This window comes from Trachypithecus francoisi, unplaced genomic scaffold, assembly GCF_009764315.1.
Source record: "Trachypithecus francoisi isolate TF-2019V2 unplaced genomic scaffold, Tfra_2.0 Lachesis_group11, whole genome shotgun sequence".
Taxonomy (NCBI): Eukaryota; Metazoa; Chordata; class Mammalia; order Primates; family Cercopithecidae; genus Trachypithecus; species Trachypithecus francoisi.
This window is the reverse complement of record NW_022681456.1, coordinates 33,218,254-33,236,787: the sequence shown is the minus strand read 5'-3', so window position 1 is coordinate 33,236,787 and position 18,534 is coordinate 33,218,254. Positions and strand designations below refer to the sequence as shown.

The 18,534-nt window shown below is 36.5% G+C and overlaps 1 protein-coding gene across 2 annotated transcripts in view; it reads right to left on the bottom strand.

The window, feature by feature from the left end:
• Positions 1–614: 614 nt before the first annotated feature.
• Positions 615–18,534, bottom strand: part of UHRF1BP1L (UHRF1 binding protein 1 like) — a 116,009-nt gene continuing 98,089 nt past the window's right edge. The window contains exons 18-21 of one of the 2 annotated variants that reach the window (XM_033220930.1): positions 16,510–16,763; positions 16,105–16,213; positions 7,901–8,094; positions 615–6,035 (exon numbers count right to left, since the gene is read on the bottom strand). In XM_033220930.1, coding sequence (XP_033076821.1) covers positions 5,916–6,035; positions 7,901–8,094; positions 16,105–16,213; positions 16,510–16,763 — 677 coding nt within the window. In that variant the 3' untranslated portion in view covers positions 615–5,915. The remainder of the gene's footprint in view (positions 6,036–7,900; positions 8,095–16,104; positions 16,214–16,509; positions 16,764–18,534) is intronic. The other variant, XM_033220931.1, reaches the window with a different exon arrangement.

Genomic DNA, 18,534 nt, shown 5'->3' with positions numbered 1-18,534 from the left:
GGCAAGATCCTGTCTCCCAAAAAAAAAAAAAAAATCAAGTATTATAATTTAATGAAATTTGCATTTTAAAAACACTACTGCTTTATTGTTTCTATATACTGTGTATTAGAATACCTTTTGGTATTTTATATATTCTAAAATGAAAATTGAAACATAGCTCAAAATTTACTTTCTATAGCACTTCAAAGTACAGACTAAAAGGAGATTGTTTACACCTCAAGGAATTAGGCACAACTGAAATTGTGAGTATTAGTCAATTTCTCAAGGAGAAACTACTTCACCCACTACTCTTTTGGACTTATTTCCATCTGTTTAGCTGAGAATACTGGCAGATCTCAACAGCCACATCATATGTTATAAAGCCAGATGACATTCTGACATTGTAGTACCATGAAGTGATATGCTAATTTTGTTTTGTGATAAATCAACTATAAGTTGACATATTCAAAATCCAGAAGCCCATAGTATGGCAAAATTCCCACTCCATGCTCCCATCTTTTTTTCCCTTTGGATTCAAGAAGTTGGCCCCCCTTTTAATAATTAACAGCAACTAGTTTTCTGCGTTCCATCTCCAATCAAACTGAAAGGAAGAATTTGATATCTGAAAAACATCCTTGATACCTCATCCATTTTATTCTTTCAGTAAAGTTATTGAGCACCTACTATGTGCCAGGCACTGTATGAGGCATAAAGAATACAAAGTTGAACGATGACAATGACAGAAACAAAATTCCTGTCCTCATGGAGTTTACAATCTAGTAGTTCTGACATTAAACCAATACATACAAAATTACACGTGTTAAATGCTAAGTAGAGGTATGTGGTCAGGTGAGATGTATAACAGCGGCTCTTACTCTGTGACAGAAATTAGGGAATGTTTCCCTGAGGAAGTGATGAACTAAGATCTGAAAGACAAATAGGAATTAATTAGGCAATGGGAAGAGATAGATATTTCAGGTCAAAGAAACAGCATGAACAAAAGTCTTATGCTGAATGAAGCACTGTAATTCTCATTCCAAATACTTGAAGGACAATGAAGGTATTGAGTAAAACATGGTACATATGAGGCTAAGTGGCAACAAGAATAGGTAACCTCTATTGAGTGTTTTTTAGGTGATGTGCCAGCCACTGTTTTAATCTGAGACAGTAACTATTTTAATCCTTGGAACTATGCTTTAGATAGTGGCCCTAATATATCTGACCTCATACGTCAAATATATTTGGTCACATAAAATATTTCCATCATTAAGGACAATAAAAAGCCACTCAAGTGTTTTAAGCTGGGGTGCAACTGGGGGTAGGTAGGTGGGTTGTCTGGATTAAATTTGAACTTTGAACAAAAAGAATTCTGCCTGCAGTAGAGTAAATATAGGAAGGGCCAGAGTTGCTGCAGGAAGAACAATTAGGAGACAACGGCAGTTATGCATACAAAAGGTACTGATGGTAGCTTAGATTAGGGAGTGGTGAGAAGTGAAGTAGACACATTTGAGAGATGTTTAAAGGTAAAAATGACAGGACTTGAAGAAGTGATAGGGAGAGGAAGATGTCTTAAGATGATTTCCATGTTACCAGTTTGGGAACAGGGGGAATGGTGGTGGCATTCACTGGGATAAGATGCCTCGATTAGACTGTAGGTTAACACACACTTGTTAAAAAGGGGGTATAACTCCCCTACTGACATGTATTGAATAAAAACCCACAGAAGAATTCCTGGTTTTTCTTCCACATATATTTGCCTTTGGTCATACAGTCATTCTTATACGACTTAACTAGAAATAATGCTTCACCACAACTAGTATATATGGGGGCATTTCCAAGTTCTTTTTTTTTGAGATGGAGTCTCACTGTGTTGCCCAGGTTAGAGGGCAGTGGCACGATCTTGGCTCATGGCAGCCTCGGCCTCCTGGGTTCAAGCAATTCTCGTGCCTCAGCCTAATGATTGGCTGGGACTACAGGTGTGCACTAGGGCATCTGGCTAATTTTTGTATTTTTAGTAGAAACGGGGTTTCACCATGTTGGCCAGGCTGGTCTCGAACTCCTGACCTCAAGTGATCTGCCCAACTTGGCCTCCCAAAGTGCTGAAATTACAGGGATGAGCCACTGTGCCCAGCCTCAAGTTCTAGGATAAGGTAAGAAAAGAAAAACATTCAAAATACCCAATGTTTTTTACATACATGAAATTTAAAAGCACAGCACAGAAAACCTACTACAAAGCTACTGTAATCATACTTGTTAGAATGACTATTATCAAAAACACAAAAGAGAAGTGTTGGAGAGGATGCAGAGAAAAGGAAAGAAAAGCTCTGTACACTGTTGGTGGCAATGTAATTATAGCCATTATGGAAAACAGTATGGAGGGTCCTCAAAACATTAAAAAATACAACTACCATATGAGCCACCAATCCCACTACTTCATATATGTTCAAAGGAAATGAAATCAGTATGTGGAAGAGACATCTGCAATCCCACGTTCACTGCAGCGTTACTCAATAGCCAAGATACAGAATCAACTTAATTGTCCATCAACGGATGAATGGATAAAGCAATATGTGGAAAATATACACAAGAGAATACCATTCAACCTAAAAAAATAAAAAAGGAAATCCTGTCATTTCTGACAACATGGATAAACCTGGGTGTAGTGGCACACACCTGTGGTCCCAGCTACATGGTGGACCACTGTGTTAAGTGAAACAAGCCAGGCACAGAAAGACATGCCAAATGCTACCTGATCTCACTCATGGAGTGCAAAAAGTCAACTGTGTGGGATGGAGAGTAAAATTCTGGTTATCAGAGGCTGGGGGATGCGGAAATGGGGAGATGTTTGTAAAAGAACACGAAATTGCATTTAGTAAATATAAGTTCAGGAGATCTACTGTACATCACTTGATTACAGTTAATAACAATATATTGTATACTTGAAAATTGTTACAAAATTTTAAGCGTTCTCGCTTCAAAAAAAGTTTGTGAGGTAACACGTTACACAGCTTGATTTAGCCATTCCATAATGTATACATGTATCGCGACATCATGCTGTACACCATAAATATATATGTTTTACTTCTCAATTAAAATATAGGAAAAAACTCCAAAAAACTCAAAAGTAAACAAAAAATAAAAATAAAAAGCAAAGCACAATTACCATTCTCATCTCATGATCACTAACATCTCTCAGCTAGAGATTTCTTTTTTAAATTTCAGGACATGACAACTTTATATCTAAATTATGGTAACTTAAAAAAAGGGCAACCCTGGTAAGTCAATTGTCAGGTTTTCCTGTATTTCTCACACTGCTAAATAGTTTGGGGTTCACTTAAACAAAAATCATCCTATCTTTTAGGTAGTTTGAATAACACAAACATGGTAACATATACCTCATACATAGACGTACATACACAATTTAAAGTTTTATGGTCATCTTTAAAAGATAAAAAAGATAAGGGAAAATGTGTGAATTAATGACTAAGCTATAATAAAAGCATATAACTAGGCTTTAAGTCCAAAGACCAGATTACTAATTGTGATTTCAGTCATTTGTCCTTTCTAAGCCTTAGGGCATTTTTTAAAAAAAAATTTCTAACATTTGAATAATACCTACCTCTCAGAATACAGTGTTTTATGAATTTTAAACATCTATAAAAATAGTATTCTTTATAAGAAAAAAATCCAACTAAGCACATAGAATGCTCAGATTATCATAATATCTACTGTTTGTATGATTTCCTTGGGAAGACCAAATAAATTTAAAAGTAGTAAGTAAAACATTCAGCTTCTATAACAATAAGCAATTATAATATACGACAGAGGCCAGGTACAGTGGCTCACGTCTGTAATCCCAGCACTTTGGGAGGCCGAGGCGGGCAGATCACCGGGGGTTAGGAGTTCAAGACCAGCCTGGCCAACGTGGTGAAACCCCGTCTCTACTAAAAATACCAAAAATCAGCTAGGCGTAGTGGCAGGTGCTTGTAATCCCAGTTCCTCAGGAGGTTGAGACAGGAGAATCATTTGAACCCACAAGGCGGAGGTTGCGGTGAGCTGAGATCACGCCATTGTACTCCAGCCTGGGCAATGAGAGCGAAATTTCATCACACACAAAAAAGAAAAACATAGAAAAATTTAAATTTATATAGATGAATCTAGAGAAACAATGTTAGCTCTGAAGAAGTTTATGTCCCATCAATACTTCTTTTCCATAACAGACTGTTTTTGCCAAATGTATACTTAAAAATCAAATGTTTTCTTCTAAGGACATACGCTATACATTTTACATCTTTAATTAGACCTCTGCACATTTAATCTAAGGCTATCAATTTTAGATTAACATGACTTATTATGATTTTTTTAATACTCTGAGGTAAACTATTATCAATTTGTTCTTGGCTGTATCCTTAGTACCCAAAACAGTGCCTGTATATTTTAAATAACGTAAATGAAAATGGATGTTTGGGGTGGGGGGAGGAAAGGCCGGTATTGTTTTCAATAAAGCCCTAAATCACTCCAAAATTTAATGTAAATGAAATATGTATTTCCCAAGCACTTACATACAAGGACCACTATGTATGTCATGCCAAACACGCAAAGCACCATAAAGTGTCGCAATGTGGTTTAAAATTTTCAAGTATCTTAAAGAAAGAGTAGTCCAGCTATTTCATGTTCTATCTTGGAGAGATTTATGTTTAAGAATGTGAATTTTAAAATAGACACCACTTAGCTTAGTTCTATCAGAAATATATTTTAAATCTTTAAAAGTCTCTGTTTCTTAACACTTATGTACTTTTATTTTATAATGCATGATTTTCTTTCATGTTGATTTCAACCTTAATTCCTAACAAAATAGAATTCAAAACTTACCAATGACTCTTATTATAGAAGACTTGTGTATGTATATATATATATATCTCACATAGAGCTTTAATCAAAACTAGCTTTATAAATTCAGTATGTGCAAACACCCACCTAATATGATACTGTAAGAATGGTATGAAATTGTCTTATGTGCAAGGAAAAAAAATTTTCCAAAAACAATCAACTTCTTAAAGAGAAAAATGAAGGTAAAGAAATTAATATAAATAGTATTAATCAAAATTTTTATAGTTACAAATGGTGCCAAATTTAGCAGGATAAATTACTATTTTACTTCTAACAACAAATGTTTAAAGGAATGTACAAGTAATGCTTTTTAAATCACTTGGTCATATACTCTAATATTTTGCTTTTGTACAGTTTGTGCTTTTTACTTTTGCATTTGTACCATCTTTTTGTTGAAAATTATTCCACTTATACAATGTACCCATTATTTAAAATGATTTTTTTCACATTTTCAAGATATTTTATAAGTTCAGTAGGCTGATGATTTTCCAAACCCATTAATTATATAATTTATTAATCTGATTGGACTTTTTACAGTAATTAAATTATAGATATAAGTACATAATTTTAATAATATTTAAAATGTAAGCCTCTTTTCACTTTACATTAGTCATAAAAGCATTTGCATCTTTGTAAATAATAGTAAATTATTAACAAATATTGAGAAATCAATTCAGCAATCTGTGTGAACACAAGAAGTTTTCCTTTTTCATTTAAAAAAATGCCTACAATGAGATATCAAAATTAGGAAATGACATCTTCTTTTCAATAGACATGTAATTATTTTACACTATGTGTTGACTTCCCTAGATCACAACAGTTTAAAAGAGGGCTAAGCCCCAAAACACAAAACAACCAAAAGATTGTAATGCCCGTACCTAATACTTTCTAAACTGGCTTTGAAACAGTCATCACTTCATCACATTCCATTTTGCTTTATTGTCTTTTCATGAAAATAAAACTCTTCCCCTAACTGGTAACATCCACATTATAAATATAACCTTCCTACTCCACAGCTATAATTTCAGTTTTGACTGCCACTCCTGCTATTCAACTGTCATCTTCTTTATATGATGAAGAAGAGCATCTTTTTCCAAGTGAGCCTCTGCAAGAGCCATTTTAGCTTTAGCCAGTTCCTGTTTAAGAGATTCATTCTCTTCCATGAGCTGAAATAATAAATGGGGGGGGGGGATAAGATAATTTAATCATTTCAGGAAATACAGACTATTTATATAGTATCCAAAGGAATGACACTTGGGGTGGTAAAAATGCCCAATGCTGGTAAGAGTGCACTTAAGCTGAAAATTGCTTTGAGACAATATTTGGAAATATACATCAAGCACTTAAAAAATGTTCCCATGTTTCGACCCAGCAATACAAAACACTAACTCCTAATTTCCAAGTCTAATAGTGACTTCATTTCATATGAATTTTCCTGGACCTCTCTATGGCTCTAGACATTCAGACATTTAGACCCCTACTTTCTCAGCCTCTCTCCTTTTTTGGCTTTTATGCCACAACTATTTCATATATCCCCTTCAACCTATGTATGCCCTTTTCATCTTTTCTTCTACTTTTTAAGAAGTCTTAAAATTTGACATTCTGTTAGTTCCATTGCTCAGTCGTCTTCTCTTGTCCTGAGTCACTTTCTTGGATGATCTTATCTCTCATGGCTCCAACTATCATAAATAGACTCACCTAGCACAAACTTCTCTCCTGAGCTCCAGACTCAAATTCTGAATGTGTCATCAGACATTTTCCTTTTTTGTTTTTGAGATGGAGTTTCACTCTTGTTGCCCAGGCTGGAGTGCAATGGCACAATCTCAGCTCACTGCAGCCTCTGCCTCCTGGGTTCAAGTGATTCTCCTGCCTTAGCTTCCTGAGTAGCTGAGATTACAGGCATGCGCCACCATGCCCGGCTAATATTCGTATTTTTAGTAGAGACAGGGTTTCTCCATGTTGGTCAAGCTGGTCTCGAACTCTCAACCTCAGGTGATCTGCCCGCCTTGGCCTCCCAAAGTGCTAGAATTACAGGTGTAAGTCACCACGCCTGGCCAGACGTTTTCATCTAGATGGCCAATATGTCTCCCCCACCACCCTTTTAAGACTTAGTTCAAGTATTTTATCCTCTTAGAGCCATTCCCTCATAATTAGGAATGGCCATATTAGAGCAAATATATTGGAGCAAATATAGCCATTCCTAAGTATGGGGATATGATAAAACTAAGAACTTTCTGCATTACATAGATACATTAAAATATATGCAGTTAATTTCAAATAGTTCTCAAACTTCTTCTAGATCTAGCTTAAGAATTCTTGCCTTATAGACCAAGTGAGGTAGTTTCCTATACTTCTCTTCAACTGTAGTATAGCATCTGACACAGTATGTTGTGACTACCAACTGAACACTCTCGTCCCACTAGACTTTGAGTTCTTCAATAGTCAGGGATCATCTACTGCTCAATTCTATATCCCTAGCTCAGAGCTGGCATTGAATAAATCCTCATTGAACAGATGCATTAACTCATTCTATGGTTCCATCATATAGATTAAAACTCTACTGAACATCTTGTTTCTTTATAATGGCAAAAAAAAAAAAAAAAAAAAATTCAGAAGCAACTTGAATGTTAGTAAATGTTTATAGGAAGTTTCAGAAATGATAGCACACCCAAAACCATATTACTCAACCATTAAAAAAAATTAAGCAAATACAGCAATATGAAAAAATTTTGTTAAACAATTAAGTAAAATTATATAGCATGTATACTTGAATATAAATTTTTTTCAAATAAAAAAGAATCTACAAGGAAAAATCACAAAAATACTGAGAGCACTGGAAGAATGCAGAAGGTATTAATTTTTTCTTTATTTTGCTCAATACTCTAACCATAGCACCTAGCAAAGCACCTGGGCACAATAACAAGCACTCAGTACATTTTAATAAAATAAGTAAACAACATTTTAACTATTAGTATCTTAATACTTAGTTATTTAATTGCTGAAGCTGAGTATGAATTAGGTTTCCCATTACCTGTTCTCTAGTGAAGTCAAAGGAGAACTCAGGAAAGTTAGCTGACTGAGAAAGCCAAGGAACCTCTGGGCTTGTCTGAGTGGCTTGAGTGACACTGCATTGTTTCTTCAGATCATACTTTCCACTGGTCAGCAGCACTGAATCGCTTTTGACATTTTCTTTCAAATCATTTCCAGTGTTAAGCATGTGAGAATCTGATCAAACAAATAACATGCTCAGATAACATTTCCAAATACTTGATAAATCTTTAAAAGTTCAATTGTGAAAATCTAATTTAAAGCTAAGTATCTATATATATTAGTATAAGGATAGCAGTATGAGATAGACCAACCAATAAAACCAAAAGCTTATTCTCTGAAAAGATCAACTAAATAAACATTTCTTCCTAAGAATTGTTCCTAAGAATTTGTCAACTTCATCTAAGTTAATTACATAATTGTGTTTTTATACTAAAGGTTGATTTAAAGGCTTATTATTAGATTAACTAATAAACTTTTAGTTAGATTGACCAAGGAAAAGAAATTACTAGACTCTGAAACAAAAGAAGTGATATTACTACTCACTTTACAGAAATAAAATACTATAAAGGAATACTATAAACAACAGTATGTCAATAATTAGATAACTTAGGGCAAGCACAGTGGCTCACACCTGTAATCCCAGCACTTTGCGAGGCCAAGACGGGTGGATCACCTGAGGTCAGGAGTTCGAGACCAGCCTGGCCAACATGGTGAAACCCGTCTCTACTAAAAATACAAAAAAAACCCGGGCATGGTGGTGCGCACTTGTAGTCCCAGCTACTCAGGAGGCTGAGGCAGAAGAATTGCTTGAACCCGGGAGGCGGAGGTTGCTGTGAGCTGAGATCATGCAGACTCCGTCTCAAAAACAACAACAAAAACAACTATGTAACTTACATGAAATAGACAAATTCTTAGAAAGACAGTAACTACCCAAAATACTCAAGAAGACAATGTCAACAGACCTATAGCTGAGAGAGACAATCAGTAATCATAAAACTACCCACAAAGAAAAGCCCAGGCCCAGGTGGCTTCACTGGAGAATTCTATCAAACATTTAAAGAATAATATCAAATCTTTAAAAACTCTTCCAAAAAACAGAAGGAGCATTCCCAAACTTTCTATGAAGGCAGTATTACCCTGATATCAAATCTAGACAAAAACAAACAAAAAACACACAAGAACACTAAGACCAATATGCTGATGAATATGGACATAATCATCAACAAAATGTTAGTAAACCGAACCCAGCAACATACAAACATAACTATAAAGCATGGTCAACTGGGATTTATCCCAGGAATGCAAATATATCTATCATCCAAAAAGTAACTAATGTAATACATCAACAGAACAAAAGGCAAAAGCCACATGTTCATCTCAACAGATGCTGAAAAGGCATCTGACAAAATCCAATACCTTTTCATGATAAAAACACTCACCAAATTAGAAATAGAAGGGAACTTCCTCAATCTAATAGGTCATCATGTATAAACGTCCCACACCTAATATGATACTTAATGGTGAAAGACTAGACTCTTTTCCTGTTGGCCAAAATCAGAAACCAGACAAGGCTGTCTGCTATTGTTACTTTTTTTTTTTTTTTTGAGACGGAGTCTCGCTCTGTTGCCAGACTGGAGTGCAGTGGCACAATCTCGGCTCACTGCAACCTCCATCTCCCAGGTTCAAGTGATTCTCCTGCCTCAGCTTCCCAAGTAGCTGGTGTACCCGGCTAATTTTTGTATTTTCAGCAAGATGGGGTTTCACCAGGTTGGCCAGGATGGTCTCAATCTCTTGATCTGGTGATCTGCCAGCCTTGGCTTCCCAAAGTGCTGGGATTACAGGTGTGAGCCACCGCGCCCGGCCTGCTATTGTCACTTCTATTCAACACTGTCTTAGAGGTTCTAACCAGGGCAACTGGACAAGAAAAACAATAGAAGACATTCAGATTGGAAAGGAAGAAGTAAAATTATCTCTATTAGATATGATCTTGGGTATAGAAAAAAACTAAGGAAACAACTAAAAAACTACTGGAATTAATCAAGTTCAGTGAGGTTGCAGGATACAAAATCAATACACAAAAATAAACTACATTTCTATAATGTGTAATAAAGAATCCACAGATGAAAGAAAACAATTCCATTTAAAATACTGTCAAAAAGAATACAAATAAACTTAACAAAAGAAGCAAAAAACTTACTATACTGTGAAAACTATAAAACATTGTTGAAAGAAATAGATCTCAATAGATGGAAAAAATCCCCACTCTTCATGGATTGGAAGATTTAATGGAAATACTCCCCAAATTTATCTACAGCTTTAACACAATCCCTATCAGAAGTTGAGCTGGCTTCTTTGTAGAAATTATCAAGCTGACTTTAAAACTCATATGGAATTGCAAGGGACCCAAAAGAGTCAAAGAAAATCTTGAAAAGGTACAATAAAGTTGGACGACTCACATGTTCCAATTTTAAAACTTACTTTAAAGGAAGATGGTAATCAAGACAGTGCGGTAGTATCAAAGACAGACATACAAACAAGTGGAATAGAATTGAGAATCCAGAAACAAACCTATGTGTCTTTAATCCTTACCCATACTCAAATTGATACATTTGAGTTAAAGAGCTAAATTTAATGGATAATTCTATAAAATTCTTTTTTTTTTTTGAGACGGAGTCTCGCTCTGTCGCCCGGGCTGGAGTGCAGTGGCCGGATCTCAGCTCACTGCAAGCTCTGCCTCCCGGGTTTACACCATTCTCCTGCCTCAGCCTACCGAGTAGCTGGGACTACAGGCACCCGCCACCTCGCCCGGCTAGATTTTTGTATTTTTTTTAGTAGAGACAGGGTTTCACCGTGTTAGCCAGGATGGTCTCGATCTCCTGACCTCGTGATCTGCCCGTCTCGGCCTCCCAAAGTGCTGGGATTACAGGCTTGAGCCACCGTGCCCGGCCAATTCTATAAAATTCTTAAAAGAAAACATGAGAAAATCATAACGACCTCAGATTTGGCCGTGGATTCTTATACAGTACACCAAAGCACAGGGAACAAAAGAAAACAGAAAAATTGAACACTGTTGTCTTAAGAAACTGCCACAGCCACCCCAACCTTCAGCAACCATGGCTGTCATCAGTCAGCAGCCATCAACCTTGAGGCACAAGCAAAAAGATTATGACTCACTGACGGTTTAGATGATTATTAGCATTTTCTAGCAATCAAGTTTGTTTGTTTTTTGAGAAGGATTCTTGCTCTGTTGTCCAGGCTGGAGTGCAGTGGCACGATCTCGGCTCACTGTAACCTCCGCCTCCTGGATTCAAGCGATTCTCCTGCCTCAGCCTCCCGAGTAGCTGGGACTACAGATGTGCACCAACATACCCAGCAAATTTTTGTATTTTTAGCAGACAGGGGTTTCCCATGTTGGCTAGGCTGGTCTTGAACTCTAGACCTTAGGTGATCTATCCGCCTCAGCCTCCCAAAGTGCTGAGATTACAGGCGTGAGCCACCGTGCCCAGATAGAAATCAAGTATTTTTAAATTAAGCTATGTACATTTTTTAGACATAACAGTGTAAACATGACTTTCATATGCACTGGTAAACCGAAAAATTTGTATGACTTGCTTTATTGTGATACTCACTTTATTGTGGCAGTCTGAAACCCAATCTGCAATATATTTAAAGTATGCCTGTATAAGGAAGAAGTTCAGCTTCCTTCATGTGGCTATCTAGTCATTCCATCACCACTTGTGAAAAGGCTGTTCTTTCCCTCATTGAATTGTTTTGCCAGACTTGCCAAAGATCAATTAATGTAAGAGTTTATCTCTGGACTCTCAATTCAATTCATTCCAATTATCTTTCAACAAGCTCCTTTTCTACTCAATCAGCTAGAGAGCATTTCTAGTTTATAATTATAAAAGCTGATTAGTACTGCTATTTTCAAATGTTTCAGAGATTACTGATTTCAAATGTTTCAGAATTGTTGAGTATCTTGTATTTTCCTACTTTCTTGTTTATGTTTATCCCATTTTCTTGCCTGTGAATGCTGTTTCTATTTGCCATAGCCAACCTCTAGTGACTATGGGAAAGGAAAGGCTGCTCTATTGGGTGAGATACACCAAGTATGTTAACTGGATAGGGAATCGTTCCCTTCCTGGGGGCTTAGCAGCTGCATAATCTACCCTCAATATTTTAGTCTATATGCAAACCCTACTGAAGCCTACTACTGGGCACAGGCACAGGAGAGGATCCCAAAAAGGAATGTCCATATTATTCATGCTGTTGCCTCAGGGGCTCATTCTAACCTCAGTATCTTGTTGGGGAGATTCCTCCTATTTTTGAGGAGGAACTTCAGTCGTGTGGTCCTCTTGGATTCTTTTGGTCCTGTTTCTCACTGCTTCCCAGGGAAGAAGGTATGATTTATTTGATTGATGTTTTTTTGTTTTTGTTTTTAAAGAACTATATATATGTAGTTCAGTCTCTTGCTCTGGTACCTGCTGTACCTCCTGCCAAGAGGGTGCATTCTTTTCTTTTCTTTTCTTTTTTTCACAAGACAGACCTGAATTTTTGGGAGCTAAAAGATTTGGGAAAGAGAGCCAGGCAGAGTCTTCTCACAGACCTAAGCTATACTCTCCACCTGAGCAATTATCAGTAATAGAGCTACCATTTTGATCTTCGTTGGCCTTTCTCCTATGTCTGTCTCCACTTGTTCCCAAACTACAGAGGACAGGACTCTTTCAGAGTCTCCCACAAACTGTTCCTACATCTGTAATTGTCCTCTCCTTTCTTCTGTAGCACTGTTAATAACTTTATTCTTTAGTTGACATGTTTTCTGTCATTTCATGAGGTTTTTGATAGGAGATGAAACAGATGTACATGTCATTCTTTCAACCAGCTACTAAAACAGTGAAGCCCAGAACACATAGATCTACTGACTCATGCTCTTTCCACTACTCACTACCTTAAACGACACAGACCTTACATTAGCGACCTTAAAAATTTTGTTAGAGTGGGGATACTAACATTAAAGGTGAACTAAGTACACAGACAATATACCGCAAGTAACTAACAGTATAAAAAGTGCCAAAAGAAGTGGAAGAACTCACATCAGATTATAAAGAAAGTGTCACTATACAAGGATGCCCTCTCTCATCACTCCTATTCAACACAGTATTGGAGGCTCTGGCCAGGGCAATCAGGCAAGAGAAAGATTCAAGTAGGAAAAGAGGAAGCCAAATTGTCTCTGTTTGCAGATGACATGATTGTATATTTAGAAAACCGCATCGTCTCAAACCAAAATCTCCTTAAGCTGATAAGCAACTTCAGCACAGCCTCAGGATACAAAATCAATGTGCAAAAATCACAAGCATTTCTATACACCATTAACAGACAAACAGAGAGCCAAATCATGAGTGAACTCCCACTCACAATTACTAAAAAGAAAATAAAATACCTAGAAATACAACTTAAAGGGATGTGAAGGACCTCTTCAAGGAGAACTACAAACCACTGCTCAATGAAATAAAACAGGACACAATGGGAGGCCGAGGAGGGCGGATCACGAGGTCGGGAGATCAAGACCACCCTGGCTAACATGGTGAAACCCCATCTCTACTAAATATACAAAAAATTAGCCGGACAAGGTGGCGGGCGCCTGTAGTCCCAGCTAGAGTGAGACTCCGTCTCAAAAAAAAAAAAAAAAAAAAAAAAGAGGACACAAATAAATGGAAGAATATTTCATGCTCATGGATAGTAAGAATCAATATCATGAAAATGGCGATACTGCCCAAGTTAATTTATAGAGTCAATGCTATCCCCATCAAGCTACCACTGACTTTCTTCACAGAATTGGAAAAAACTACTTTAAATTTCATATGGAACCAGAAAAGAACCCACAGAGCCATGACAATCCTAAGCCAAAAGAACAAAGGGGGAGGCATCGTGCTACCTGACTTCAAACTATACTACAAGGCTACAGTAACCAAAACAGCATGCTCATGCTACTGGTACCAAAACAGATACACAGATCAGTGGAACAGAACAGAGGCCTGAGAAATAACACCACACATCCACAACCATTTGATCTTTGACAAACCTGACAAAAACGAGAAATGGGGAAAGGATTCTCTATTTAATGAATGGTGCTGGGAAAACTGGCTAGCCACATGTAGAAAGCTGAAACTGTATCCCTTCCTTACCCCTTACACAAAAATTAACTGAAGATGGATTAAAGACTTAAATGTAAGACCTAAAATCATAAAAACCCAATTAGAAAACCTAGGCAATAACATTCAGGACACAGGCATGGGCAAATACTTCATGACTAAAACACCAAAAGCAATGGCAACAAAAGCCAAAATTGACAAATGGGATCTAATTAAACTGAAGAGCTTCTGCACAGCAAAAGAAACTACCATCAGAGTGAACAGGCAACCTACAGAATGGGAGATAATTTTTGCAATGTATCCATCTGACAAAGGGCTAATATTCAGAAACTACAAAGAACTTAAACAAATTTACAAGAAAAAAACACCACCATCAAAAAGTGGGCAAAGGATAGGAACAGACACTTCTCAAAAGAAGATGTTTATGCAGCCAACAGACATATGAAAAAATGCTCACCATCACTGGTCATCAGAGAAATGCAAATCAAAACCACAATGAGATACCATCTCATGCCAGTTAGAATGGCTATCACTAAAAAGTCAGGAAACAACAGATGCTGGAGAGGATGTGGAGAAATAGGAACGCTTTTACACTGTGGGAGTGTAAATTAGTTCAACCATTGTGGAAGACAGTGTGGTGATTCCTCAAGGATCTAGAATTAGAATTACCATTTGACCCAGTGATCCCATTACTGGGTATATATCCAAAGGATTATAAATCATGCTACTATAAAGACACATGCACATGTAAGCTTCTGGCAGCATTATTCACAATAGCAAAGACTTGGAACCAACCCAAAAGTCCATCAATGATAGACTGGATTAAGAAAATGTGGCACATATACACCACAGAATACTATGCAGCCGTAAAAAAGGATGAGTTCATGTCCTTTGCAGGGACATGGATGATGCTAGAAACCATCATTCTAAGCAAACTATCATAAGGACAGAAAACCAAACACTGCATGTTCTCACTTGTAGGTGGGAACTGAACAATGTGATCACCTGGACACAGGGCGGGGAACATCACACACCGGGGCCTGTTGGAGGGTGGGGGCTAGGGGAGGGATAGCGTTAGGAGAAATACCTAATGTAAATGACGAGTTGATGGGTGCAGCAAACCAACATGGCACATGTATACCTACGTAACAAACCTGCACGTTGTGCACATGTACCTTAGAACTTAAAGTATAATAATAATATTAATAAAAAGAAAGTGTCAGTATAAAGAAGAAAGTTGAAAGAACAATGGAAGGATGAATGAAATCCACGTAGTGATGAGCAATTCCAATGAGAAATAACAAGGCAAGTAAGAACACAGAGATGTGCAAAGTGCAGAGAAGTGCAAGGTAAGTTCCATTATAAGAAGTAAAAGTAGGAAATAAAGCTAAGAAAGAGATCAACTGAAAGACACGAGTAAGATCAAGAGATGTGTAAGATCCTGAAGGCCTCTCTCACTTTCTACAATATTCAAAACACATTTGTACAACAGGTACTAAACCAACTATATATGAGGTTTTTTCCAGGGTAGAGGCTGGTACATGTATAGATGATACTTTATTACGATGTACTGAAGGTGTCCGTCAATCTTCCACTACTATGTATGTATATATATAAAAGAAATACAAGTGAAAAGAAACAATCAGTATGTAAATAATTTAACTTCGAAATTTGAGTAGGTGCTCATTTAAATGGGTTTTCATCGGCTGGGCGCAGTGGTTGGCCTGTCATCCCAGCACTTTGGGAGGCTGAGGCAGGTGGATCACCTGAGGTCAGGAGTTTGAGACCAGCCTGGCCAACATGCAAAACTCCATCTGTACTAAAATTTTTTTTTAAACTAAAAATACAAAAATTAGCTGGGCATGGTGACAGGCACCTGTAATCCCAGTTACTCAGGAGGCTTAGGCAGAAGAATCACTCGAACCAGGGAGGCAGAGGTTGCAGTAGGCCAAGATCGCACCATAGGACTTCAGCCTGGGTGACAAGAGTGAAACTCCGTATCATAAATAAATTAACAGTTTTTCATATATACCTCTGATATGAAAAGAGCCATCATCACTTCTCTCTACCACAAGATGATCAATATGTACAGTTACAGGAGCTGGTTCAAGGGATACTGTACTACTCTGGGGACTGTCATCCTACAGGAAAGAAAAATAACATTGCCATGTTACTTTAGTCGGTCATATTTTTAATGAGTTAAAGATAACATATGTATCTTTATATGTTTCAGCTGATACAGTGAGAAAACTGCCTGTTACATTTTGACATTTCCTAATTTCCAAAACAGATCTCTATATCATTTACCAAAAAAGACAAAATCATTTTAATAAATGCTGACAGAACATATATTATAGAAAAGGCACATTCTTAGACATGAATGAAAGTTCAGATAGGCAAAAGGAACATGAAAATATAAAATTATTTATTAACATACTTTTAAATTTATTTTTGTGTTAGAAACTTGTATCTTCATTGGCATTACTGTTGCAACAGTTTCATCTTCCAAAAAATGTTGAATATTCATAAGAGAAGATGTAAGAAACTCAGTGCTGAAGTTTTCTATGTGGCACTGCAGAAATCCATTTTTTTCTGCAAGTAAAGAGTGTATTACAGCACCAGGACCACTTTCAAACCTCAGAGAAATCTCAGGAGAGGATTTGGAATGAATTACAGCTTTCTGATCGGAACCTAAGGAAAATGAACATACAAAAATGTTTGTAGCATTATTCAATAATATTACAATTATGTGCCATGTGGTACATTAAAATAATACTTGTTTTACTATTCACCCCTAGTTTAAGTGATATTCTATAGTACATATACAGTATACGTACACACACTAATTTCAATATTTTAAGGCAACTTTCTACTACAATAATGTTGATTTTTCTATATTTTCTGTTTTTTTGATAACAAGAAAAATATGTCATGATGGAACTCAGGTGTGATACATGCCTCAGATACTTAGTGTGTGTTTGATTGTGTACCTAAGTATACATTCAAATGTTGGCTGTGAAGCAGAAATAAGTCAGACATTTAAAGTGACTCTTAAGCCATTTCTCAAGAAGTAACAAAGCCTGAGGTTTTGCACCTTCCTCATTAAACTGGGTCCTTAAATAACAGAAAAGTAAACAGAGAAGACCTCATTAAACTGTTTCTATTAGAAGGCAAACCGAAAACTGATATTAAGGGAAGAGAGAGAGAGAGTGTGTGTGAGTGTGTGTGTGTAAAATTACATTTACTTATGCCTGGACCCTATCGCCCCCAAAAAATTTATAGATGGCATAGACAGGTATAAACACATAGTTTAAAAACAAAGTTTAAAATTCTAATAATAAAATACCTAACTTAAAAAACATAAGTTCCTAGTGAAACCACTGAAGTAAATTACTTGTAAACTCACACTCAGGGTAACTATTTTGCTTATTTATTTTATGTTACTTGGTTCCAAAATGAGTAAGAGGCAATATGCACATGGTATAATCTGATAAAAAATGAGGATACAAGGAAAAAAGGAAGGATGGAAGGGAAAAGGGAAAGGTAGTTGTTAAGATTAATAACCCAAAATGCATTATTTAAATTCCTATACCAAAAGGTGGACCAAAAATGAGCTCTCTAGCAAAAAAGATAAAAATATGATAGTTTCACAACTCATATAACCTTTAAGATAAAAACAAACTCGTTCTGGAAAGGCAAAGCTGTTTCAGTTTCTGAGGTATGAAAGTTATTTATCCCATGGGTCCTCATAAGAAGACTGCTATATCAATTCATGATGGATTTTTAAAAATTCATAATGAGAAGGTATTTTATTTTTCTTCAGCATGGGTGTGACTAGTCTTAAACAGGTCAAATGTATGTATATTTGTGAAAGGGGGAGATTTGCAAGAAATTAAAGATGTGTGTATGTATTTACACCAACGATAGGTCTCCACTCACAACTCCAGGTAGAGAGTTGCTCTTGAAGCTTGTATTCCAGGTACAGAATCATACTTAATTAGTGTTATAACTACTTATTAACATTCCAGAAAATAATGCAATAGTTCAAATGTAACTCCAAAGATTTAAATATTTCAAAATTCAAATATTTTTATTTTTTAAAATAGAAGGTAAAAGAAACAGCCATAAATTGGTAATGGTTAGTGTTCTTTCCCATAGCAAGAAAAACAAGAGTGAGCTTGCTGAACAAGAGAACTTGCCAACAAACAACTTGATTAATGTGATTTTATTTTGCCTTTTTATCTGTCTAGATCTACACACATACACATTCTCATTCCATGGAGTAAAGCCAGGAATAATTTCAAACAAAATGAGTTTTTTGGAGATGAAATAAAACAAAACAAAAATTTTCTTTGTCAAAGTCACTCCTCCCCGCTACCCCCCGCTACCCTTTATGCCATGGAACTATTACACTATGTCTTCCTATTGAAGCTCCTCACACTGTAGAAGAAACCACAAACTA